At 40.8% G+C, this 27,905-nt stretch overlaps 2 protein-coding genes across 5 annotated transcripts; one reads left to right on the top strand and one right to left on the bottom strand.

Annotated features, from left to right (window-relative positions):
• Positions 1-3,072: 3,072 nt before the first annotated feature.
• LOC307230084 (bile acid-CoA:amino acid N-acyltransferase-like) lies at positions 3,073-13,441 on the bottom strand. 4 transcript variants are annotated; one of them, XM_080000285.1, is made up of 11 exons: positions 13,326-13,441; positions 12,925-13,002; positions 6,988-7,197; positions 6,744-6,843; positions 6,428-6,636; positions 6,086-6,261; positions 5,868-5,984; positions 5,586-5,653; positions 4,882-5,119; positions 4,573-4,708; positions 3,073-3,769 (listed from the first exon to the last, which is right to left on the bottom strand). In XM_080000285.1, exons 2-11 carry the CDS (start codon positions 12,989-12,991, stop codon positions 3,669-3,671), a joined length of 1,422 nt encoding a protein of 473 aa, XP_079856411.1. In that variant the 5' UTR covers positions 12,992-13,002; positions 13,326-13,441; the 3' UTR covers positions 3,073-3,668. The 4 variants fall into 4 exon arrangements, with proteins under 4 accessions (XP_079856411.1, XP_079856412.1, XP_079856410.1 ...); XM_080000286.1 differs by lacking the exon at positions 13,326-13,441 and having other exon boundaries at positions 4,882-4,962; positions 5,059-5,119; positions 12,925-13,013; XM_080000284.1 differs by lacking the exon at positions 13,326-13,441 and having other exon boundaries at positions 12,925-13,013.
• Positions 13,442-22,891: 9,450 nt separating this feature from the next.
• sys1 (SYS1 golgi trafficking protein) lies at positions 22,892-27,290 on the top strand. The gene is made up of 4 exons (XM_080000079.1): positions 22,892-23,109; positions 24,219-24,467; positions 24,554-24,621; positions 25,108-27,290. Exons 2-4 carry the CDS (start codon positions 24,306-24,308, stop codon positions 25,346-25,348), a joined length of 471 nt encoding a protein of 156 aa, XP_079856205.1. The 5' UTR covers positions 22,892-23,109; positions 24,219-24,305; the 3' UTR covers positions 25,349-27,290.
• The last annotated feature ends 615 nt before the right edge of the window (positions 27,291-27,905 follow it).

Raw genomic sequence — 27,905 nt, 5'->3', positions numbered from 1 at the left:
TACAGTAGGTATGGTGTTCTTTGGATGCAACTCAGATTTCTTTCTCCTCCAAACACGACAAGTTGAGTTTTTACCAAAAAGTTCTATTTTGGTTTCATCTGGCCATATGACATTCTCCCAATCCTCTTCTGGATCATCCAAATGCTCTCTAGCAAACTTCAGACGGGCCTGGACATGTACTGGCTTAAGCAGGGGGACATGTCTGGCACTGCAGGATTTGAGTCCCTGGCGGCGTAGTGTGTTACTGATGGTAGCCTTTGTTACTTTGGTCCCAGCTCTCTGCAGGTCATTCACTAGGTCCCCCCGTGTGCTTCTGGGATGTTTGCTCACCGTTCTTGTGATCATTTTGACCCCACAGGGTGAGATCTTGCGTGGAGCCCCAGATCGAGGGAGATCATCAGTGGTCTTGTATGTCTACCATTTTCTAATAATTGCTCCCACAGTTGATTTCTTCACAACAAGCTGCTTACCTATTGCAGATTCAGTTTTCCCAGCCTGGTGCAGGTCTACAATTTTGTTTCTGGTGTCCTTTGACAGCTCTTTGGTCTTGGCCATAGTGGAGTTTGGAGTGTGACTGTTTGAGGTTGTGGACAGGGGTCTTTGTTTGTAGGTGACCAAATACTTATTTTACCGAGGAATTTACCAATTAATGCATTAAAAATCCTAGAATGTGATTTCCTGGATTCTTTCCCCCCATTCTGTCTCTCATAGTCGAAGTGTACCTATGATGAAAATTACAGGCCTCTCTCATCTTTTTAAGTGGGAGAACTTGCACAATTGATGGCTGACTAAATACTTTTGCCCCACTGTAAGTACTCGGCTACAGGGGCTCACTTTTGGTATCTTAAATGGAAGCGGTGCAAAACTGGAACAGTACAGAAATATGCAGACTACGGACCAGTCTCTATGGAGATGTAAATAACCTGTTAATAGATTGTCATAGCTCCTACAATATATGCATACACATATAACATGAAGAGATCTACTCCAAGGTGTGATAAGATTAACTGCGCGTGTCTCTGCCTTGCCATTTTATATGCCTGTGTTCTGATGTCATACTATCATCACAATGCTGTGATGTCACAATATGGACTGGGGCGTGCGAAACTCCCTGCCAGGGTTGGAAAATTTTCAGTGTTGCAATTTGAAGTACAGGTACTCCTGACTTAATGACTGAATGACTGTTCCGTTCCTAGAACCAGGCCATTAAGCGAATTGATCGAAAAGCTAGCACCCGCATTATTTCACAGTAAGGGGTTGTGGCAATTGCGAACGTTAGTGTAGTGAATCCTGACAGAATGCAGGAACGAGACAGACTGAGAATGGTGATGCGCGAAGAGATGGTCGGACTGTCCTAAGTCCGAACGGTCGTTAAACAGGCAGGTTAAGTGAGAAGTACCTGTATCATCTTGCAAAGTAACAAAATTGCACATTGTCCAATAAAACAGTTTCTAAATGCATCCCTTGTTTGAGGAATGTGTTCTCCACCTACTTGTCACTCGGTTCAGCGACAAAAGACATTTTTACTTCAACTTATCTTTATGAAGTTAATATTGCACAGTGTAATGCTTATAGAATAATGACATCATCAGTTTCCTTATAAGCCTCAGTATCACTATGCATTTGGACTGCCATCTGGTATGAATCCACGGGAAAATTATGGATTTTTGGCAGTGCGTCACAGGAAGTGCGTCAACCAATGCGCACCCATTAACAGAAATGGCGGATGGTGGAGCACTCTACTCCAAGTAGATCATAAACCCTTGGATATAAAAACAACTCAATGAAATTGGTTGAGAAACAAAACTTCATAGTGCATTTTATCCACAAATACCACAGCTCTCCCTTTTACTTGTTTACAGGCCGGTCATGCCCGTTCCAATATGGCAGCGACGTTGATGTATTGCAGCAACAATCTGAAGAAGTCAATGCGGTGTCTATGTATTAATGTTGATGTAGAATGATGCAATTTTTCGCTTATAGTGATAGGTCATCACGTTTACCCCCATTTATTTTCACTTTCCATGTAACCATACAGGGTCACGTTATTTAGTCTCATAGTGAATGCTGTAGCTTACGTGCGGGTGAACACCATGTCCGAAGATAATGATCTTTGTTAAATGTCAAACTTGTGTCACAAGGCAATGTTCAGCTTTTACACCTTTCGCAACATATGCCGGTGGAGGTCACCACAGATACTATATAAACCTGCTGCCCTCAGAGATCCCTCTCTCTCCCGAAAAAGACCCCTTTCTTTCTCCCTCTCGTCTCCTCTTTCTCTCTTAAAACTTTATTCCAGTACTTAATAAATACTCATCTTCTAATCACGGTGTCTGCTCAGTGCAGCCGCCCAGTCCACATAAAAATTAACCATCAATGTGTATGACTGCGCAACCAAAACAAACAAAATGAAAGTGGTGTTGATCATTTCCACGGCACGCCCTGAGGAAAACGTAAAGCGATCCAGTTGTCTTGGCGACAGCAGCACAAACAATAATACTTCTCATAAACACTGAGGGAGGAGTCAACCCTTGTTTAAAAGTTGTCTTTTGCTCCTGGAACTCGCATCCTTTCACTTACGCCGAATAGAAAATCCAAGAGAACGAGACGCTGGGCGAGCATTTTCTGGTCCATTTCTGGTCCAAAGTCTAGACCTTGACCAAAATGGAGATCTGGAGATTGACAGGTGTTACAGGTGTTCATTGCTCTGATTGCCATGGTGACGTCAGCATGCATCAGCCTCTTCTTCCCAATTTACCACGTTAACGACACAGTGTACACATTAAAAACCTATCAAAGCCTGAACAAGCAGTGGGCTCTTTGGGAAAGTGGTTTGAAATACCATGCGTCTGGAATGATCAATAATATATTATGGAACCCTATTCTTGCAATTTAATTATTTTTTACATTATTCTTTTATATCAAATAAGAATAACAAACTAAATTTGTTTTTGTCCAGTCCGATTGATGTCTTACCCCTCTAGTGGTATCTTGATTGTATTGAAAGTAATGGAAAAATAAATGTATTGCCAAAATCAACATTTATTTCGACAATACATAGTTTTTGGCATCCATCTTGTATAAAGGAATCAATTCTAAGTTGTAATCTGGAAGTTCCCTCATTGTTGACACTTGTTGGCCTTTCTTTCCATTGTTTGGTGGGGGTTGACACAGGGAAGTTACCATTTTAGTGGCTTTACATTTAGAACCACATTCCTTATGATTTAAGAGAGATAAAAAAAATGTCTAATATGCAATACAGGTACTCCTCACTTAACAACCGAGTTCTGTTCCTACGACCAGGTCGTGAAGAGAATTGATTGATAAGCGAGGACCCACGTGATTTCACGGTAAGGGGGCGTTGCGATTGCGTTCACGCGTGTTGTGAATACTGACAAACTGCAGGAACAAGACTGGGTCTGAGAACAGTGATGAGATGAGATGTAAACAGTGTATATAGTATATAAAGGATGATGCGTGATATAATGCTTGACGCTGAGACGCCACGCACACCGCGGTATTGTACGCAGCGCACAATACAGACTGGTCGGGAGCTGGTCCAAAGTCTGCACAGTCGTTAAACAGGTAGGTCCTTAAGTGGGGAGTACAATTACTGCTCCTGGAGGTGAACAGATGATTGAGTTGATATTGTCTGTAACCGGACAATCTCAGCCTCTGAGATTGCAATCCAGAAAATGCAGCATCTTGTTCCAGGAGTTTTCCTGTGCGGCGGCATGGGGTGCGAGGTGGCCTCCCCACAGCGTGATGACTAGACACGAATAGAGGGTAAGTTCAAAATGAATCTGGGAATTATTCAGTCAGCGTTCATATCTCTAAAATCCACTATGATCTACGGTGTACCTGAATTACACAGGTCACCAACATGCCTCACCGTCGGTGAAAACAGTAAACTTTAAGCCAGACTAAGAATTGTCGTTATTAAACCAAGTTCACATGTTTAGAAATGGTAAATACAAATTGTGGCATGGGAATGGGGTGGTTTGAGCAGCCACAACTGACTTTGCTCTAGGTAATTGGGATCAGAGTGGCTGCATACCTGTTGCTCGTCGGTTGGTCCAAAGAGCAACGGGTAAGGTCACAAGGTCACATGTTTCTTCATGGTAAATACAAATGTAGGACAGAATGAAACTTGTGCAACTGCAAAGCTGCTTCTGCTGCTGATATATCTCACGTCAAATAAAGTTTTGTTTTCATTTTACACAAAATGAATGAAATGATTACTTTGCTATGTGAGATTTAGTTGGATTGTGGATTGTTTAAGATGAATGGGCTACTCAGTGGCTGTGGAGGAGAAGGAAATAGAAAAGTTCTAGATCAGTAACTGAATTTGACCCAGACTCATGCACAGTGATGATCCATTAAGGTGAAAACCATGAAGGGTAAGTAAAAAAATAAGGATAAACAAATAATTCAGAACAATCTGTTTATACTTGACATTAAACAACATTTTATATTATTTTCACATTTATTAGAAGCATTCTAACAATAAATAGTGAGCAATTGGGCCTGTGCAAATTAAATGAAAAAACAAAACAAAGAAAGCCCACATACGTTTCTTGGGTTTGACCGTCCACAGGGCGGTTCTAGCGTTTGGGGAGTACGGAGGCTCTATCAGGTGTCCTGCACCGGGATACGACAAGCGGGTGAAGAGTTGGGCTTTACCTGCAGAACGCAGAGCCTCCTCAATCTGAGGCACAAACACATGTTAAATCACAAACACATAATTGAATCAAATAAGTAAATAATTCAATTGTGAATCAAATTCCAATGTCTTCTATTCAGAGCAAGGAAGCTGCAAATCTACAGTTCAACTTGGAGTTTTGATCAACCAAGGAATAAATATGTTTGTGGTCAGAGTACCTCATTTGCGTTCTCTTTACTCGCGCAGCTCAAGTCATCCTCTCCCACAATGTACAGTATTGGGCAGGTCAGGTTTTCTAACTGCAAAGACATGTGGTTGATGTAAAATTGCAATGATTGTAATTGAATGTTGGGGATTGGAAGTATATTGGTGTGACTTTTAATTTTACGCATTACCTTCACTGTTCTCTGGGTGAATGTTATTCGGCAAGGACACTTCTCTGAAACTAACGTAGCCCTGTTCGTCAAAGCGCCAGTACCGTGAGGTACTAACAACAACAACAACAACACACAGAAGTAAACTCAACCTCCACACAGTTGGTTTCAAAGTTTTGTGGCTCTTTAAGACCCCATTTTAAGCAGTGGGTTTCTTGTGATATTCTTTTCTGCTCCTGTCTGCAAATCAGTTGCAATAAATGGATCTCAGTAACAAAGCATTACTTTAATTACACATCCCAAATTGTGTCCAGGCCAGAATTGAACAAACCCACCAGGCCTTAGTGATGACGACGCTGCACGACTTACCTATAGAGGAAACAAACAAGTCAATATCATGGGTAATAAAGAGAAAAGAAGAAAAAAATGAAAAAAGACATTCACATGATCATATGGTAAATGGCACTGAATGAGTAGAAGCACTAACAAGCATCTGATTGGCATCAATAGTATTATAGTATATAATCATTTTCATCAGCAGCTACTACCTCTTGAAGGGACTCCCACTGCCCCAGTACTCTCCAATTGGGCCATTAATACAAATGACACACTTTGGCTGAAAGGGGAAACTTCAATTATTATCATACATGTTTGATACATGATATTTGATCTGAGCCACAGTATCAAGGCAGTGACACAGTATTTACTTAAATTACATTATTTCTGAATGTAACATTTCTTTATCAATGTGCATTTCACACAGTAACAGGGGCGGCAGAATGACCACTGTCCCAGAAAAACTGATCTCAAAGATTGAACTCTTCACACACTTTGAGATCAGGCTGAGTGGCGATTTGTAGGGACATGAAGACCCCGAAGGAGAGGCCGATCACACCCACTCTTTCCTCACACACTTCAGGACGGTCCTGAAGCAGGTGGTACGCCGACTGCCAACATAAAAGAAAAGATGGGGAAAAAATTCACCTGGAACGACAAAGAAATGGAGGGAGAAAGGAAATTAAGTAATCTTTATTTGTTTTGTTTTTACCCTGAGGTAGTCAACGCCGACATTTATTGTGTTGAGTGGACCGGGAATATCTTTGTGTCCAAAGTAAGCAAGAGAAAGACTTGCAAAGCCTCTGGAGGCAAACAGTGCAGAGCGGTACTCCACCAGCCCTCCTCCCATCCCCCACAGGTCCACCACGGCAGGGAACGGCCCCGGGCCTGCATGTGATCACATTTTGATCTACAATATGAGACATCTTTTTTGGGGTTTTTAAGTTTTTTTATGCACTACACACCAATGCACCAAGCCTGACCAAGACAAATTCCTTGTATATTTAAATGTACTCCGCTAAATAAACGCTCTCAGCTTTTTATCTTATCTTACCTGAAGGCAGAAATAACGTTCCCACGATTCCATTTTGTCTAATGTCTATCCTCCTGACGCCTGGTGTCATGTACCACCTCTCCACAGTCGATACCGCCAGCGGACCCGCGCCGCATCCTTCTCCTGTGGAACCGTCACTTGGTGTGACGTGGCCCTCCAACAGGGACAGGTTGACTACGTACGGAGCCTCCACGTTTTTCTTCCTGAGCCTGTGGACAGATTATGCAACGGAGACAGTTTGAAGTCAATAAATTCAATTACAGTGGGGCTTCTACAAAATAAACCTTTATTATAAACGTTATATTAAAGTGCCAACCTCAAACCCTCTCTGGCCCCCGGTGCCGGCTGCAGGCTCCACATCAGCCCCATCGGCTCGCACCCGACATAGGAACCCCCAACTGAGTAATCTCTGTTCACTAATGAAGGAGAGAATTGTGAAATGTGATTCTTTTTTGTTGGTTTTGGATACGTAATGTATAGAATTGTATTTTTATTTGCTAATTGTAATTTTGAATTTTGAAGCAACAGTGAGCATGCTGGTAACGATCCTCGTGACTTACGGTTCACGGTGCCGTCCTCGTTGGTATTGTAGTGTGAAAAGGCTTCCCACAGGTCGCCGTCCTCACTGTGCATGTGTGCACACACTGTGACTGCACTGTGGGGCGGCAGGAAACGCCCCTGGATGCTGATCTGCTCGTCTATGAGGGCACGAGCGGGTGAAGCCGACAGGAGAGGAGCCGGTCTGTACCTGCTCCTCCACCGTAAAGATCCTTGAGGTTTGGAAAATACAAAAAAAGGAAAAGATATTAGTAGATTAGTAAAATCAAAAATTTGAGATGGCGTTTAATGTGAAATAATGTGGATCTTCTTTGTGCAGGTGTCATCCTGACATACACCAAAAGATTTATTTTTAGGCTTTAAAAGTCAATACCTTGTTTGCATGTATAATGATGTGGTGTCCCTTTCTTTTAAACCTGTGCTGTCAGCATGCTGGGCATACAACAGAGTATTTGCGCCATTGCATCTAGGACAGAGTTAGTCTGCAAGTGGAGTTCAAGTTCTCCACCTGCAATCCAACTCTTTATTAATTCTTAAATCATCAACAACTGCTGCAATAACTCTGTCCTGTGGAGGACCTGTAAGATGACAAAAGCACCTATTTTTGGTTATACAGAACCACCACCAATCCCCCTCTTTGGAGAACGGTCTTACCATGTTTGGGTCTATAAACAACTAATCACTACTCCAAGAGGGGGAGATTCACTGCGGGTTAGACAATCAAACGTAGAACCAAATAACATTTGCATGAAAACACTGGACGACAACATGTATTGAAAAACAGAGTTAATCAGGTTCAGGAAAACTGGAACAACAATTAGGCACGTGGCCTCTTCCTGTCATAGTTATGGCAGTAAATGAGGGATGCCACAGAAGGCCACAGACCAACCCCCACGCCTCACCCCAAGGAGCATAACCCAGTCCCAGGGAGCACGAGGAGACCCTGCACTCCACAGGCGCACACAAACAACCCACCTCCAAGTTCAGGCACAAGACGCACCAACAGAGCGACACCCCGCCCGAACTACCCGCCCGGCAAGCCGGCGGGACCTCCATGCCCACCCATGCCATGTGCAAAGGCGAGGCCTGCCCTACCGCAGCCGACCAGACGCCCCACCCGGCCCAAGTGCCGAGCGCCCATCCACGTAGCAGAGTGTGCTCAGTATGGGGCACCCAGATGTTAGCCCACCCCCCTGCCGACGCCAGCAGGGTGCCAGATATATATCTCCACCACCCGGGGCACCTGCCACAGAGAAGCCGTGCAGCAGGAGCAAAGGCCGACAGCCGCCCCTCGCACCCCAACCCACACTGACAACAGCAAGCAGCCCCCAGGGGCCCCCAGAAGGCATCCGGTGGCGCTCTCCGCCGCCCCACAAAGTCAAAGCACAACTTGAGCCATCAGGGGCAAGCTGCCAGGACTCCAGCCCAGGTGGCAGGGGGCCCTACCAGCCAACCACTCCCCTACACCGACCCGCCAGCGACCCACCACCCCGAAAACCCCAGTGCTCAATGTGTGCTGTTGGCAATTGCAGTTAAAATTGCTACAGGCAAGTCGAACCCGAATCACTCGTACCCCTCCTGCCCCACAGACCCTGGTCGGGTGAAGTGTTGTTCGGAGTAGGATTGGTGTGCGAGTGTATGTATTTCTAAGCTAATATGTCGGATAACAATTTTGGGATAGACGAGAAGCACGCTGGGAGAGGAGCGTGACAGGCAAGATGGCAGCCAAATTCTGGGTGTAATCATAGACGGTAATCTAAATTTTAAGAGCCATATCAATCACATCACAAAATCAGCCTTCTACCATCTGAGGGGTCTTGGAATGTGTGGCGTCCCAAGACAGCCCCCGTTGTATAAGAAAATTACTAACAGACGGTGCCAGGGGTCCCGAGAGAGACAGCACATCACCAGGGGTCCCGGTGATGTGCTGTCTCTCTCGGGACCCCTGGCACCGTCTGTTAGTAATTTTCTTATAAGGGAGGTGAAATGTGACCTGTGACCTATGTAGGGGAACCAAATGGTCAACGTTGTCTTTGGACAAACATAAAAGAACCCGCCCGAGTTGCATCCGGCAAAGAATCCATCCGGCTCTGTTCTCTCCCAGGCGAACCATGGCAAGTCTGGTCTGATGCTGTTCTTTTGTAATAAACCTATTATTTTACTCAAGTCAGCGTCAGCGGTCACTCCTTCTTCATCAACACATCAAAATCATCAAGAAACTACACATCTAAAAAACATTCAAAAGTAAGAGGCTTTCTGTCAAAAGCAGACTCTGAAAAATTAATCCATGCATTAATAACGAGTAGATTGGACTACTGTAATGGCCATTTCACCGGCCTCCCGAAATCAGCTGTGTAGTGGCTACAGTTAATCCAAAATGCGGCTGCATGCGTTCTCACTGGTACAAAAAAGTTTGAACTCATCACACCTGTTCTTAGATCTCTACATTGGTTCCCTGTCAAAACTAGAATTGATTTTAAGATTCTGCTACTTGTATATAAAGCTATAAATGGCCTTGCACCTCAGTATATAAACTAAATGCTAATTATACACGAACCAGCAAGAACTCTCATGTCCACAGGCAGTGGTCTTTTAACTATCCCTCGTACCAACTCTAAAGCAGGAGAGGCTGCCTCTGTAGCTATGCCCCAAGTCAATGGAACACCCTACCAAGGAACCTGAGAGAGGCCCCCACACTGAATACTTTTAAAAGCAAGTTAAAAACCTTGCTGTTCACTACAGTCTATGACTGACTGACTGACATGTCTGTCTGCCTGTCTGTCTGTGTTGCTGGTGTTGGGGCTGCTGCTAACCTTGTACCTAAACTTAATCCTCGCTTACCTTATAGCTAAAATTAAGCATCTGTTGGTCCAGAATGCTAGGATAGGTGGGCAGAGCCAGGAGGCATGAAAGTAGTCATCTCTGGTATTAAGGGAACAGTGAGAGCGAATGTCTTTATCCACAAAACCCATTTTGAACATTTTGTGTTCCGTGATATGAGCTCTGTGCAGAATCTATATTGGATGAGTTGCATTTTGGAATTGTGGGTCATAGAAAAGGTGTTGTTGCAAATAGGTTGATATCGGTGGGGACAGCAAGGTCTCTTTCCCATTTCATTGTAGGTAAAGATAAAGTGTCATCTGTTTTTAATGAAAGTTTGTATATTCTGGAAAGGGATTTTTTAAATGATCGATATGAGAAAGACGTCCAATCATCCGTTGGTGCATGTTAGCATGTCATGATAGCTAACTGAGAAGCGGTGTAACATAGCTCCAAAGTCGGCTACCTTTTTTGCCAAAAGTATATGGGCATGATTATTTTCAAACGGGTGACCTCTCACATCAAAGTATCTCAATGAAATTGGGCTCATTAGAACCGCAAGAGTCTCACCTTTACAGCCATGCCTGGCATATGTCAGCTACATAGGGTATGTTGGCTAAAGAGTGCAAAGATGTTATTTTCACCTTATTTTATTTTCCTAATTTTCGCTCACTGTGGTAACTAAACAGTCATGTAATTGTAGAAATTGGATACAGGTACAAAGCTGAGACTCTTGTGAATCCAAAGAGCCCAATTGCATTAATGTGTGATGAAATATCTGTATATATGTAATATATCTGTATATCTAATATATGTCTTTTGGGGGGATTTTTTTTACCCTTTTTCCCCTCCATTCTCGAGTGGTCAGAATTTGCTAGAAAATGTACCAAAGCTGTGTAATTAATGGTATCAACCCACAACTTAGTGCAGCAACTAATCAGACATCTGTAGTGATGTGAGAGTCTGAACAAAAAGTTTGAAACAAACGACTCTTTTCACTCTGAGTCAGTGAAGAGTTTCAAACGAGTCCTCATCTCCACTGACTTTTTCACTGACTTGCCGCTCCTACTGGTTACTAGCTAGACAACGTCACTCACACTATTGTGCAATTCTTATATCAACTGTATTTGTGGAAATTCTGAGAGAAAATGCAGATGATCAATGTTCATGGATGATATACTGTAACTCTACAGCCAAGTGATGCCAAAATGCTGAGGGGCACATGTTTTGTTTGGTGATTACTTCTGGCTCCTTTTTTATCAGGAGATCTAATATTCCTGCATATAAATGGCACAACTGTTTTAGTCATTATCTCTGTTTTTCTAGCTTGTCAAAGCACCATATGTCAGGACCAATGTATTCTTTCCTGGCACCAATAGAATTCAATGTTTTTCTTTGTTAAAACAGTTTTCAGCTGTTACTTAAGGCAACAGCGAATCACATGGCTCGTCTCAGAATAGGCCAACCTTTTCTCTGTATAGAAGCTGGCTTTTCCTAATGTAAAACTAGACTGAACAGAATCACGGTTTAGAAGTGCATCTGTATCTTTCTCTTTATTCTGCTGGATAAATATATTTTATTCCCTCAGTTTGTTTTCCTGTAGCGGGCAGATTAACCTTACTGACCAGGCAGTGAGAATTCCCCAACAAAATGTGGCAAGTTAAATACTGTATTAACCTGGCCCTGTGAGAAAATAAACCACTTTGGCACTTGTTTCAACTCAGTACTTGCTCATGTCTCTCTCCCAGATTGTTCTTACGCAGGCTGCACGAACCACTCTCTCTCCCAGCCCGACTGGAGCTGAAGTCAATGTCTGCCTCCAAGTACTGAGTGAGTGAGTGACTTGCAACCCAAGTCAGCGACTCGGGTTGCAAGTCGCTCACTCACTGGGACTTTCCAGCCCGGAGCTGAAGGTCTGACCCGGGCTGCCGCTGCACGGTGTTCCATAACTCACAATTTGTCCCTTTTTAGTAGATTACTATTACTCGACTATGATTTGAGATATATTGAAATAACATTTAATAACATTGATATTTGATCTTAATTACATTGATTTTAATTAAAACTTCAAAATAAACCTTTTGCCTTTGAGAACTCTTGGTCTTTCAGTCTTTTATCACAATATGGATAATTTTCCTTTAGTAAATCGGTGGCCTGATGGTGTGAACCAGTGGGGACTGGGAGTGAGGATGATGATGGATACTAGCTCTGATTGGTTGAGTGCTTCTTCTGAGCAAGCCCCCAGGAACAGCGCTGGGCTTTGAAGCCAATTTGAGGTAGTAAAAAGCATTATTACTAGCGGCTGTAAAACGGTGGATTTTTGACCGTAACAACCCTTGCGAGACGACTTGTTCCACTATCATATATTTGATCCATTCTGTCCGATAACATTTGGAAAGTCTAGAAGGGGTAAACCGCAGTTAGCGGGGTAAACCCGCAAGTTAGTTGGCTCGACCAGCAGAAATCTTTGCTCTGTATGCTCTATGGGCGCTGGGAGGATTCCCCAGGCTCTGGGTGAATGACTTGGTGACTCCAGACCCCGACTCTCTTTAGTCACTCACTAAAGACAGTGGGTAAAAATACAAACTCGAGTCAGTAAAAAGAGTCTAACCTCCCATCTCTACATATCTAAGCATGGGAGTGGCCATGACGAGGCATGCATATACTGTAACGTTCAAAACCCCTTTCCACTCAAGATAGGAGCCCAAAGAGGAGGCTCAGGACTTAAGAGTTTTTCCACGGATCTAGCCTCTATTTCTCTTAAATTGCACAAGATGAACGCATGTAAATGTAAAATCCATGCCCCCGCACCACCTTAGAGGGTTTGGAATCCCCTCACCATGGTCTCACAAAATAGGGGCGCCCAAATAACATTAGTCATAGGGCCCCCAAAAGGCTAGAAAACGACCCTGCTCACAAAGGGGAATCAAGGAGATTCTAGGAATTGAAATTTTGTAACTACGTTTTAGAGATGTATGGACAGTTTGATTTTGGATTGCATTTGATCGGTAACACACAAACCAAAGAATTAATGTAATGTATGTAATGTAATGTAATGTAATGTAATGTAAAACACAAAGAGATAAACAAGAACAACAGCAAACAAACATCATACTCACCCAACGAATGGTGCATGGCTGTAACTCCAGGTATGATGCTCATTGTGTGTCTCCATATTGCCGTCATACAGGAATGTGCTTTAAGCATTATGAGGCGTTAGTTCTCTCGAAAAACAGACATGGACAACAGGTAAATATTGATATTGAACAGGAAACTGTCATGTGCAGACAAAACAAACAAACCGTACAGAGCTGAGACATGGCCAACAAAATGTTCACTTCTTACTGATTAACCTTAAACCTCCACATTACACAATTATGGAAATATATCCAAATGATATCAAATTGCAACAGATCATGGTAATCCTTGTCTTCCCCTGAGAGGAATCACAACAATCACCTTGAAGTATTTACATAAGTTTATACATAATCCTGTTAAGTATTCAAAGCCGTTGTCTTACCTTAAGCTCACACCTGAAGCCCCACGCAGCGACGAAGCGGCAGAAAGTCCTTCATTTCCAATGGGAGGAGCGACGTGATGTGGCAGACTTGGCGACGGGAGCAAGTTGACCGCGCGATCGCAAGCTCAGTCGCCAAGGAGCTGTTGCTGTGGCTTGTGGGCGTTCCTGTTCAGCTCATCGCTTCATGTGCACAGAGCTGCAGTCAGTTGTTTACATGTTGTTTGCAAATATATTATTTTTAAGAAACACGGTCACGGTCTGTATCTCCTTGAGGATGTATGTGAGTGTAAATGTACATATAGTAGTTAAAAATACAAGTAAATATGTAATAATTATATATAATATACATAATAATTATATGTATTGTACATTGTTTATATATATATATATATATATGTGTGTGTGTGCGTGTACATTTATGATTTTAATTGTTTTAACGTCTCAAATTATTCCATTGCGTTCCGACCATGTGGTTTGTGCTGCATGACGTCATACTGTACATGGAGAAGGTTATAATCAAACTACATGGAGGTACAGGGACATTCCCAACAGAAACTCGGACTTTGACATTTTTCCTTCAGTGCATCATGTAACAAACCTCACCAGGGATCCCAACTACCTCCCAAATCTTCTTCCACGCATCGTTTATTTTTTATTACGTCTCTGTAAATGAACAGCCACGTCGTACAGCGTGGGGAACGCGGCTCCTTCAACAAGCTTCTCCTCCATTTTGGGAACAAAACTTTGGCAGGAACCAAACTCAAGGACTTGTTCAGGGGGCATTTTATCAGACGGAGCAGCAAAAATGCTTTATCGTCGCCTCGCGTCACAGCCAATCAGCATAACGTTGAAATCCATTCATCCTTCTCCCGTCGCCAAGTTTCCGAGATCGCGTCGCTTCGCTGTCCTTCGCCCCTCGTCGCCATCTCCCATTGAACATGTGTGACGTCCAGCTGCTTTGCCGCTGCGCGTCGCTTCTGGTGTGAGTTAGTGACGTGTCGAGCGGACGAGTAGGACCTATGGACAGGTGTCATGCCAAAAAGTGACCGTCTGCCTGGATCTGGATCTGGATCTAACCGTCGTAACGTGTAAATACAGAACTTTATGTCCGTGCTGATAACAAAGGGATGTCTTTGTGGAAACTTTTACGTCTCTTCTAACACAATCATCACAATTGTGACCAAGGAAGTGTTTGCAGTACATGTCATATAACATTTAGGTTATTATAGGTAATACTGTCGTATTTTTTCCTGAGTGTGTTTGGTATGTCTAATATCCTTGTTTAGGCAATATTTGGAAACTAGACTATAATTAACCTGATGTACGAATGGGTTCCATATAAAATATAGAAATGATTTATTTTGCAATTGACTTATGACTGCATTATTTTACCTGCTCTGTGCCCTAGATTAGAACCAAAACAGTCAATTTTACCTGTTGAAATACCTTTTAAAGGGACAATAGAACCTGTAACATTTAGTTTTCCACTTGCCAAAAGTGATCACAGCTCCTACCTTGTCACTGAAAGGTTGTTTCTGCCTCAAAATAACTTGATCTAAATTTTAAAGATAAGACCTTGTCAATGAATATTTTCAGCCATCAAACCAGGCTTACTTACCTTACTCATACTTTATGATTATAACGCTGTTATAGAGGTGTCATTAAAAAAAAATATGGAAGAAGACTGGTGAGGTAGAGGGAGAGGTTTATTACATGATGAATTGAAGTAAATATCTGAATGTCCAAGTTGGATTTCTGTTGATACTATCCCTGTACCTCCATACAGTTTGATTAAAAACATTCTCTATGCACAGTATGACATCATACAGCACAAACCACATAGTCAGAATGCATGGAAATGATTTTTGAGAAGTTAATCTGACAAGTTTAAAATTGTAAATATACATCTATATAGTAATATATAATACATATAATAAATATATTATTGTGGTGTGGTTTAAGCAGCCACACTTGTCTTGGGTCTAGGTAATTCAAGATTCAAGATTGGGCCCGGGATCAGTGTGGCTGTACGCCTGTTGCTCGTTAGAGTAATCATCGAGCAACAGGTAAAACCCCCATCCCCCAAAACACGGAAGAGAAGCCCATGATATGTCTTCGATCTGCTCCAGGCTTGTTCCACCTTGCCCACTCTCTGCAATAAACTGGTGTATTTTCCACTCCGTCATCTGTGTCTCTGTCTGAGGGCCCTGAAAACGCCGGGCATGTGGCAGGCAGAACCGCCACAATTATCGCTATAATATATATAATTTACATATACGGTATATTTTAGACTACTGTATGTACGTTTACAAGCTCACATCCATCTGAACAAGCCACAGTGATCAATCAATTTATCACTTCTGTACACTCAATCGCCAAAGTAGGTGTTACTGTCAAGCTCATCACTTCATGTACACAGAGCTGCGTTCATTTATTTAGATGTTGTTTGCAAATGTATTTATTTTTAAGTGACACGGTTATTTTTTTATATATTTTTTAAATATTTGGGGCGCCCACGAACAGGTACTCCCACAAGCTGCAGCGATTGCTTCTAGTGTGCGCTGGAAGTGACAGCTCTCAGGAGGGGAGAGGGAGAGGGAGAGAGAGAGTAAAGAGTGGATGGAGGTTATCAGTTCAACGGCGTATGTTCATGGCCAAAACAGTATCCTGGGAGGTAACAAAGCTCAATGTGGAACAACCGTGTGGCTTCTTCCGCGGTCCAGTCTAGAAGGTTACAAAAAAAAGTGAAGTATTTGATCAAGGTATAAAGTATAATCATTGTTATAAATAAACACACACAACTTCTTGTATCAAAAAAATGTTTATGTTGATGTTTTAATTTCAGAACGGCCAGCTGGTATTGGTCAGTGAGAGGACCATGTGGCAGTACACTGCAGTATTAGGGTTAGGGTTATGGTGGAACCAATAAGCTATACGTATCCTCCTTTTATTGCTTGCCTATGTGCACAACAGTCTCCTAACTGTGACACCATCATAACTTAATCACAAATTAATGAAAAAGCAGGTTACCTTGTTCCCAAGCACCGATCCATGGGTCTCTTGTTTGCGTAGATATTTGCCCTTTGCAGCAGATCAGGTCACCACGTGGTAGTTCATTAACCATTTGTTTTCCAACGGATTAACAAGTAACGATGCACTGAGGCAAAGTTAGAAATACTACTCACAGAAAGTTAGGGATATGAAATTTATGGAAAATGTAAAATGTTCACGCTACAGTGATATTATATCATGAAAGTAGACATTTAAGTAGAAGCATGCAATGGTGATTTCCTCATCTCTAACAATTTATTGAAACAAAAGCCAACAACAGTGGTGGGTTTATCACAACAAAAAATGTCAATGTCTCAATAACTTGTCATGTGCGTTGAGCATCAATTACAGCTTGACAACGACGTCTCATGCTGTTCAGAAGTCGACTTATTGTCTGCTGAGGCCTGGCCCCCCACTCTTCTTGAAGGGCGGCCCTCAGGTCATTGAGGTTCTGGGGTACAGAGTTACGAGCCTCTACACAGAGACTCAGCTGATCCCATAAGTTTTCTATGGGATTCAGGTCTGGAGACAGTGCAGGCCACTCCATTTGAGGTGCCCCAGTCTCCAGCAGCCGTTCCCTAATGATGCGACCTCGATAAGCTGGAGCATTGTCCTCCATGAAGATGAAATGAGGCCTGTGTTGTTCAGGCAGGGGCACAATGACTGGATTAATGATGTTATTCAGGTAGTATGGGCTTGTCACTGTACCATTCACAAAGTGTAGGGCAGTTCTGTATTGACTAGACACACCTGCCCACACTGTAACACCACCACCACCAAAGGCTCGTCTGGTGACAACAGTGGCCGATGCATAGCTCTCTCCTTGACGTCTCCGACATTCATTGGCGGCCATCATTTCTGCTCAACGTGAACCGACTTTCATCAGAGAACAGCACTGAGGCCACTGGTCCCTCGTCCAGCGTAAATGCTCCCTGGCCGTGCAAGACGATGATGCCTGTGCCTGGTGGTGTGGTCAGGTTCCCTAGCAGGTGGTCTAGCACACAGACCACGCTGATGGAAACGGTTTTGAATGGTCTGACGTGACACTTGGTGCCTCTCACCTACCTTAAATGTGTCTGGAGTTGAGTGGCATCATCATCCGGTTCCGCAGGGCACTTCACAATGGAGCGGTCATCAGTGTGGGATGTGGCCAAAGGACGTCCACTTCTATGCCTTTCTGTGACTCTTCCAGTCTCTGTATCTCTGTTGCAACCTGCTGATGACACTCTGTGACACTCTAAGCTCAGTGGCCACTTCCCTCTGAGAACATCCTGTTTGAAGCCTCGCAATGACGAGCTAATGTTGATCAGTTGTTAGGTGTCGTCTTGGTCTCATGATGTCAACATGTGAACAGCATGATGAAGAGGACTGTTGAAATACCAATTCTAATTGAACCTGGAAATGTACTGGTCGATTCATTGATCAAACACCTGAATTTTGCCGTTCAGCTCCTTGTTAGAGAACAGCAAGTTGTGCAAAAAGTACTGAAACATTAAACAGTTGGACACGTGCATTCAAAAGTTTAGAGAAGGTCAAATTAAGTTCACCTGTAAAGGTTATAGTGCATTTTAGGTTCTTCCTGAAATTTCACCCGAAAGCCGAATATCCCTGTCTTATTGTGAGTAGCGTATGTTGGATATTCGAAACCTTGAAAGAAAATAAAGAACCGATTCCTATATCGTAACGCAGTTAGTGAGTAGAATAATATAAATAAAATAAAATTACAATAAAATAGGACTCAAAATGATAATACAAAGTGGGGGTACAAAATAAGAGTTATGTATATGGGTATTGTTGGGATCTGGGAAACCGATCCCTCCCAGGTTGGTTGATGTCATGAGATTCTTCAATCAGATGGAGACGGATATGATGCAGAATGGATCCTTTATTGGCACAATGACAAAGACCAGGAGACGACCCCAAAGCAAGAGCCACCAAGCGAGAGAGAGAGCGAGTCTTTAGACATGCTCCTATATTACATTACATTACATTTAGCAGACGCTTTTATCCAAAGCGACTTACAATTGTTCAAACACCGACGGACGCAGCCATCAGGAGCAATGAGGGGTTAAGTGTCTTGCTCAAGGACACTACAGCATGCTAGCAGGAGGAGCCTGGGACCTGGAGCCAGCAACCTTTAGATCACTAGACCACAAGCTCTAACGCCGGAGCTACCATCCCCCATATATATAAATCCTCCTAGGCCAGTTGTCATAAAGGTTATTCGGCAAGTCGTCATAAAGGCTATTTCGATGAGAGATGTCATAAAGAGACATTTTATATGTTGGGAACCATTTTAAGTAAAATGCCCTGTCATTTCTATCAGCCGCCATTTTGTGCGCTATACTACATCCAACAGTATATACATATACAGTATGTGCAGTAGAGTGCATGTAAATAAAGTGAGTATGGAGATATACAGTACAGTATAGAACAGTACGATACAGCGATACAGTAACACCGAACAGAACAGCAATACAGAACAGTATGCAGTAACCCAGAACAGTGATACAGTATGCAGTACAGTATGCAGTAACCCAGTACAGTGATACAGTATGCAGTACAGTATGCAGTAACCCAGTACAGTGATACAGCATGCAGTACAGTATGCAGTAACCCAGTACACAGCATGCAGTACAGTATGCAGGAACCCAGTACAGTGATACAGTATGCAGTACAGTATGCAGTAACCCAGTACAGTGATACAGTATGCAGTACAGTATGCTACATACAGTGCAGTGGGGCCTGTGTGAGTGTCTCTGTTTTTCATTAGGACCCCTGGTGAGTTCAGCATTGACAGTCCTTGTGGCTTCTGGGAAGGAACTCCGTCTCAGTCTCTCTGTCCTCGCTGTGTGACTGCGGAGGCGCTTGCCCGACTGCAGCAACTGGAACAGTCCATTGTTGGGGATCTCCCTGTAATGGCCTACATAGGACCTAATTAACATTTTTATTTGGAAAAATAAGCCACATAGTATTAAAAAATATATTATATCTAATAGGATTAGTGAGGGCGGTCGAAATGTTTTAGACTTCACTGTCTTCAACCAGATAATGAAAATCCACTGGATAAAACGATACTTAAATGTGATATTCTCACATCTTTTGGAATATTATACCTCATTTTGATTTTGAGAAACTTGGAGGGACACTTTTTTTTTACTACAATGTTTTTATATATATTATAGGTCAACTTCCTTTATTACCGTTGTCTGATAAACAGGCCTTTATGCGTTTGGCTTTACTATACAAGCACAATAAGTCACCTCATAAATGTTTTATGTGGAACAATGAAACTACAATTTATACGACAAGTTGTTTCTTTCCAAAAATTGGTTCTCAAGCAAAATTATTTTGGTTAGCCAACTGGTGAATTTGAACGGTAATTTATTGACACAAGAGGAATTTATGGTGAGGTATAATAATAGTTGTGGTTTCAAGCAGAGAATATGACAATCCACTAGCTGTACCTAGTGGACTGAGATCTCTAATACAACACAACACTGCTCTGGCTCTCCTCCTGCTGAGAGTCATAAGTCCAGGTGAATGGCATCGATGTGGTTGAGGAGAAACAGGAAATATATTCCTGCTGCAATATTTCACATCAGTCTTAGAAATGAACTGGAGGCGCGGCTGGCTCACACCACGTCATTTTTTGGTGACGTACAAAGTAATGGAGATTTCTTTCTAGATTCTCCATGGAATTGATCTGTCTAATAGTCAAATATATTGATTTCTAAAGTCATACCTAATATTTTCAGAGGAATGTAACTTTTGTGAACTGGAACCTGAGTCAATCGAACATTTATTTTGTAAGGCCTTCTGGAATGATATGAGTGACTTTATCTTGGAAACAAAATGAATATAACTGTAGAAACAAATGACTTTGCCATACGTTTATATTTTACAAATCATTTTTTTCCCAGTCAAACATTTCCTAAAAATCAACAACAATATTAACATAAATGCATTTATTATTCTTATTATTATTATTATGAATGTGTGATCCATGCCAAACATGGCACAGGTATTTGTTTAAACTGGCCTATATATCTTTATTTTTTCAAATATTTCCAAAACGATATTCAAAAGACAATTCAAGAACAAGAATATTTTTTATTCTTACTATTATTATCATGATTATTATTTTACACATTGTGATTTTGTAAATCAGATATTACAAATTAGAAAGAATTGTAAATGGATATTTTCAAAATACATACTCCAAATAAAAAATATATATTGTGGTTGTTATATGTATGTAGTTATATGTGTGTAGTTATATGTGTGTAGTTATATGTATGTAGTAATATGTATGTAGTAATATGTATGTAGTTATATGTATGTAGTAATATGTATGTAGTAATATGTATGTAGTAATATGTATGGAGTAATATGTATGTAGTAATATGTATGTAGTTATATGTATGTAGTTATATGTATGTAGTAATATGTATGTAGTAATATGTATGTAGTAATATGTATGTAGTTATATGTGTGTAGTTATATGTGTGTAGTTATATGTATGTAGTAATATGTATGTAGTAATATGTATGTAGTAATATGTATGAAGTAGTATGTAGTAATATGTATGTAGTAATATGTATGTAGTTATATGTATGTAGTAGTATGTAGTAATATGTATGTAGTAATATGTATGTAGTTATATGTATGTAGTAGTATGTAGTAATATGTATGTAGTAATATGTATGTAGTAGTATGTAGTAATATGTATGTAGTAATATGTATGTAGTTATATGTTTGTAGTAATATGTAGTAGTATGTATGTAGTAGTATGTAGTAATATGTATGTAGTAGTATGTATGTAGTAGTATGTAGTAATATGTATGTAGTAGTATGTAGTAATATGTATGTAGTAGTATGTATGTAGTATGTAGTAATATGTATGTAGTAATATGTATGTAGTATGTATGTAGTAATATGTATGTAGTAGTATGTAGTAGTATGTATGTAGTAGTATGTAGTAATATGTATGTAGTAGTATGTATGTAGTAGTATGTAGTAATATGTATGTAGTAGTATGTAGTAATATGTATGTAGTAGTATGTATGTAGTATGTAGTAATATGTATGTAGTAATATGTATGTAGTAATATGTATGTAGTAGAATGTAGTAATATGTATGTAGTAGTATGTAGTAATATGTATGTAGTAGTATGTATGTAGTAATATGTATGTAGTAGTATGTAGTAGTATGTATGTAGTAGTATGTAGTAATATGTATGTAGTTATATGTATGTAGTTATATGTATGTAGTTATATGTATGTAGTAATATGTATGTAGTAATATGTATGTAGTTATATGTATGTAGTTATATGTATGTAGTTATATGTATGTAGTAATATGTATGTAGTAATATGTATGTAGTTATATGTATGTAGTAATATGTATGTAGTTATATGTATGTAGTTATATGTATGTAGTAATATGTATGTAGTAATATGTATGTAGTTATATGTATGTAGTTATATGTATGTAGTAATATGTATGTAGTAATATGTATGTAGTAATATGTATGTAGTAATATGTATGTAGTTATATGTATGTAGTAATATGTATGTAGTTATATGTATGTAGTAATATGTATGTAGTAATATGTATGTAGTAGTATGTAGTAGTATGTATGTAGTAGTATGTAGTAATATGTATGTAGTAATATGTATGTAGTAATATGTATGTAGTAATATGTATGTAGTTATATGTATGTAGTAATATGTATGTAGTAATATGTATGTAGTTATATGTATGTAGTAATATGTATGTAGTTATATGTATGTAGTAATATGTATGTAGTAATATGTATGTAGTTATATGTATGTAGTAATATGTATGTAGTAATATGTATGTAGTTATATGTATGTAGTAATATGTATGTAGTTATATGTATGTAGTTATATGTATGTAGTAATATGTATGTAGTTATATGTATGTAGTAATATGTATGTAGTTATATGTATGTAGTTATATGTATGTAGTAATATGTATGTAGTAATATGTATGTAGTTATATGTATGTAGTAATATGTATGTAGTAATATGTATGTAGTAATATGTATGTAGTTATATGTATGTAGTAATATGTATGTAGTAATATGTATGTAGTAATATGTATGTAGTAATATGTATGTAGTTATATGTATGTAGTAATATGTATGTAGTAATATGTATGTAGTTATATGTATGTAGTTATATGTATGTAGTAATATGTATGTAGTTATATGTATGTAGTAATATGTATGTAGTTATATGTATGTAGTAATATGTATGTAGTAATATGTATGTAGTTATATGTATGTAGTTATATGTATGTAGTAATATTTATGTGAAAAGAAAAAAAACGTACGAACGCAGAACCCGAACTTCAAAGTAAAGGTGGCGATCATACTTCACATCGAAGAGGACGTGCTCTTATGTTGAAACGTGATTTGCGTAGCAGTTGATCTTCTTCCGGTTCAGTCCTCTTGACCCGCCCTGCCCCGTCTGGGCTTCCAACGACCACAGCGTCCTGCGGCTTTCACGGCGACGTTCAGTGCCGCCATCGCTGCGTCTCCCTGGAAGGTCCATTTCACCGGTCGGGTCCATTGTTCAGGTTGACACTCCGACGTTGGGATTCATTACTCACTCGGTCGCGGCGAAGGAAACGGTCTCGTCAGCGGTTCAAGCTGCCGTGTCGCCGTCCGGGAACTTCCAGGATGTCGTAGCTTCGACCATAACATGTAAACACCTGAGCCCGTCTTTGTTGTGTTGTAATCCGCTTTATTACTCCACCCTGGCCGCACCGAGGAGCGGCCGGTGTCCTCCGTTTACCAGACCGCAGTTTAGGGAGCCAATACCGACCGCTCGGCTAACGTTTTACTTAAGCTAACTTCCTCCGTCCATATGGTAGGGCGAATCGATATGTACTTTGTCGATATATCCGGGATGTCAGTCGATGGTTAGAGATAAACAGAAGATATTTGGGTCGGTCGGGTTGAATATGCAAATAACCCCAGGGAACACCACTATCCCGCTTTATCATTAAAACACGCGTTTTGCTGTGGTTGGTATGGTCTACTAATACTTCTCACACTGTCAGTGCTGAAGCCTGAACGTGTGGTTAACACAGAGCTGGTATTCGAGCTAGTACTGATGTGGTAGCGCAGCCTTGCAATTTCGGTCGTTCGACTCAAGAGCTAGTTTGCATCATTATTTTTGTTTTTTTCCTTTTAAGTGGTATTTGAAGATTCTTCATGCCACACCTGGCGAGCTCTCGTGGTTAAAAACACTGGATAGAATAGTCTGTCAAGCTCGGACAATAACCCGAATCCCAGACACCGTCTCACGGTAACAACATTATATTGATATATTGCCCAGTTCTACTATGTGGCCTGCTGCAGTCGGAAACCAGTTGGTTTGTGATTACCATCAAGCCGTCGTAGGTCGCATTACTGTTGTGTTTTATGTCCGGCTTTCTTATACTCAGATTTTTATTTTTCACATCTTTCCATACAGTCAAACAACTGCACTTTCACACCGACACCTTTTAACATTGTCATTCTATATCGGTGGAGCTTTTGATTTAACACCACGTGTTCTTTGTCGATTGTCACGTTTGTAAACGAAATGCCGGCCATATCCTCAGTGTACATTTCCTACTTACTTGATGTCATGCTATAAGTAGCTTGTCACCACCCAACCAATAATAATGACGTAGTTGTGAAACATTTACAGAGGCTACTTAACGCCATTAGTTGTCTTCTCAACATTCAACTTCCAGCATCTTGCAGGAGGAAAGATCCAGGAATATATTTGCTTAGTATAATGTTTTTACTATTCTCTGTTTCAGATTCACAAGTTTGAAGCCTACTTGAGGGGCCTTTTCCATATTTTGAAACCTTGGACGTGCCTAGTGTACCCCGCAGTCTGCGCTGCGATGGCAAGTAATTTCCGTAGTTACATCTGGGACCCAGTCCTCATTGTGTCCCAGATCGCACTGATGCAGTGCATCTACTACAGCTTCTTGGGGCTTTGGTTGGCTGGGGTGGACAGCCTGGTGCAGAGTAATCGCTCACTGGACCAGATCTTTAGCTATGAAGTAAGTCATACAAACATATGTACATGTTTCTCAATTGCAATTTTGTTTTCAGAGTTATGGCACTAAATCCATGCCTGTATTTGCAGGGTCTTGGGTTCGCAACGATACAAGGCAGGCTCTCAATGATGGCTTTCATCTTAAATTCTCTTACCTGGTAAGAGAAAGGTCTTTATTCCATAGTTTCCACACCTACATGTTTGTTCAAGTCATTCCAACTCTTGTGGTTATTATCATAGTTTGAATTGTTTTGCCTGAAGAAATGGCTTTTCACTCACTCAGTACATGACGTCAGTACAGACATGACGTCAGAACGCTGTGGGTCAAATTAATCAAGCATAAACTGCAACTTCCCCCTCGGGATTAATAAAGGGTTATTTTATTGTATGAAGTTATGATGAGATTAAATATTTTCTTTATGGACTAAAGACCACGTTCTCAAACGCCTGAAAAAGACAAAATTGGTGAAGTTTTTATGAAGTTATGTTTGTTATTCCATTTATTTTGTGATAAATTAAAAGAAACGTGCTGTTGTCATGCTTGGTTTGTACAGCAGTGTGAACATTACTTGGTAAGCACATTTGATAATGACCGGCACAGTTACAGGAGCGTATTTCCCTAACTTGTTGTGTCATTTGTTCAGTGCTCTTGGCCTGTGGTTTTTCATCCGGCGAGGGAAACAGTGCCTGGACTTCACAGTTACCGTGCACTTCTTCCATATGATCAGCTGCTGGATCTACAACGCTCACCTTCCAGCCGCTCTGTCTTGGTGGCTGGTCAACGTGGCCTGCATGGCGTTGATGGCTGTGATCGGGGAGTACCTGTGCATGCGGACTGAGCTGCGGGCGATCCCTGTCAACAGTGGACCCAAATCCAACCTCTGACTCCTAAATGGAATATCTGGGGACTGTTGACCTGAGGGAGTTTGGTCGGAGGTCAACGTTTTACCTGCTGTGAAAGCAAGCTGCAAAACAAATGCAGGTGAACTGTAGAATTGACAGTTGCACATATGTGGTAAAAGTTGCAAGATGAACATGTTTTTTTTTTTTTGCATGCCTATTTATTTATAGCTGCCCATCTTACACTGGACAGTGACGGTGTCTAAGATAACTAAGATGTTTTATTGGACCGAGATGAAGATTCATTTAGCTTACTCTGGATGCCTAGGTTACTTTTAGATATTGAGCTTCATCATGGATTTAATTTAGTTTTGTCTGAAAACTGAATGTATGGCAATGACTAAGGGTGTTTAAACTAATACCATAAGGCATAGTCTAGTCTAACGGTCAATGTGGGGAAGAAACCTAGATTTAATGTTCTGCCTATGGTTGCTCATAAATACGAAGATGGAGTATGATCATTGTGATGAGCTTTCTTCACCTCCAGTGTTCTGTAACAGTATTTTCTTTTCTTTTTGACATAATGTGTTATGCACACTGTGTTACGCCAGGGATGGTCTGCCAGTCGCCAACTGTATTGTTTCTGAGAATGCGTTTTTTTCCCCCCGTTTTTTTTAACTTAGTCTGTAATAATTTATATATAATTCATTTATAATTTTAACAAATTCTGTTTTTTTTTTTTTAATAGTTGTTGTTTTTTTTTCTTCCCCCAGTATGTTTTCCTAATTCATGCAGTGATTCTGACTGAGGCAAAGTGGACTATAACTCTTTTTCAAACAATAGATTTTGCTTTCGGCAGTGGTTTTGAACAAATCCAAAGAGTGCATTTGAATTTGATGCTCCTTAATCAGTTCAGGATCCCTTTTGACCACCTATGTTGCTGAACCGGTTACCAAACTCCCTGTGTTTCACATTTGAGCAGCATAAGATAATAATACAGATTTGTACAAACAGTGCCAGAGCTGTTCCTCTCTCTCACCTCCCAAGAGAATAATAATGTGTCGGCGAGTGAAATGTGCCTAAACCATTTCCAGGAAAAAACATTTAAAGGCTTTCATAAGTCCCGATAAAACACTTTAAGTTGAGTGTTCTCAAAGGAAAGCTATAAAACGTGGTACAAGGAAATTGCATGTGAGGCGTAAACCGTCATTCCTCTGGAGAAGCTGACAGATGAGCTTTTATGGAGAGTGCCTTAGACAAGACAAGCTGGTGTTTGGTTGTCCGAAGGTCTTCCCTCTGGGCCCGATCCCATATTTTCTCCCAGAATACCCTCTGTTGAGCGGCCAGGTGGAAGGGAACAGATGGGAGCGCGCTAACGAGCTACTGGGCCGAGTCGCAGAGCTCATCAAGGTTTTGCCACAGGGAAGACTAAAAACAGTAACCCTGGCGCAGTGTTTGGCTCCAGAATCGCCGGTCTCTGGGGACCAATACTCCATCACTCACAGTAGAACCTGGGCGCAGAAAGATGATATTTTTGAAATGTGTATGAAGCCTCGTCTTTTGATACTGATCCGGTTTCCCTGACTGCAGATCTCTAAACTCTTACTAATGGCTGACTTCATCAAATGTGAGAAAATGATACATGGATAAATTCGTAGTTCAAACGTTGCTTTATTGGTACAAACACATTATTACTTTGTGATACGATACTTAATACTGACTTGTAAATACTGTGCTTTGTTATACCTTGCAGATTCAACGTGGCTATTGAATTTTTACATTCAGTTCAGTTCAGTGGTTGAACCTTTTGTATTTGCTGTTAGACCCCCACCCCCCACAATGCAAGTATGCTCATGCTTTCTGCCGCTCTTCACTCTACATATTGCTCATGCTTTGAGGACAAAACAATAATTGATTTTCTTCTGACGTTTGTCAAACAACACACAGTGAATAAAATAACGTTGCATATTTTGAAATATGAATAAACTATTACAAACCACGGCAATGTTTAGGAGAACAGATCTGAATCAAAAAAGGATACTAGTGTTACTCAGTATCTAACATCATGCACGGGTCAATACTATTTGTTTTTTTGGCAAGTTACACGAAAAAAGCATTAACAGTTCCTCTCTTTCTTGAGGACTGTTTGCTGAAAAACGATCATGCTTTTTCAAAGACTAGCATTCCAGTAAATAACATGGACAATAAGACAATAGTAAATGTCATCAATACCACGATTGGGCATTATTGTTGTCTCAAATTTTCATTGGTTAATAAATCAAACTGAATTGGCTGTCAAATTGGACGTACTGAGAGCCTGGAGTGAATAACCAGTAGTAACTCAACACACTTTTGTAATAATCGAGGGTTTCCTTTTGAATGTATAACTTAAAAGTCTACATTATAACACAAATTCACACGATGGTTTCTCACCAAAATGACTTCCGTTCTGGTAAACCGAGCCTTTGTGAGAGGTTCTGGAATGGTGAAGGAGGGTTTTTCAGGGATGAAGGTGTGGTCCTGTGTGGCAAATGCTTTTTTATTTATTTTTTTGGTATCTTTCTAGCATCTGTTCAGCAGCAGCCGGGAGGGGCTGACACGT

This window comes from Zeus faber, assembly GCF_960531495.2.
Source record: "Zeus faber genome assembly, chromosome: 5".
NCBI classification, from domain to species: domain Eukaryota; kingdom Metazoa; phylum Chordata; class Actinopteri; order Zeiformes; family Zeidae; genus Zeus; species Zeus faber.
The sequence above is the reverse complement of the archived record's forward strand: the minus strand, read 5'-3'. Positions and strand labels throughout refer to the sequence as shown.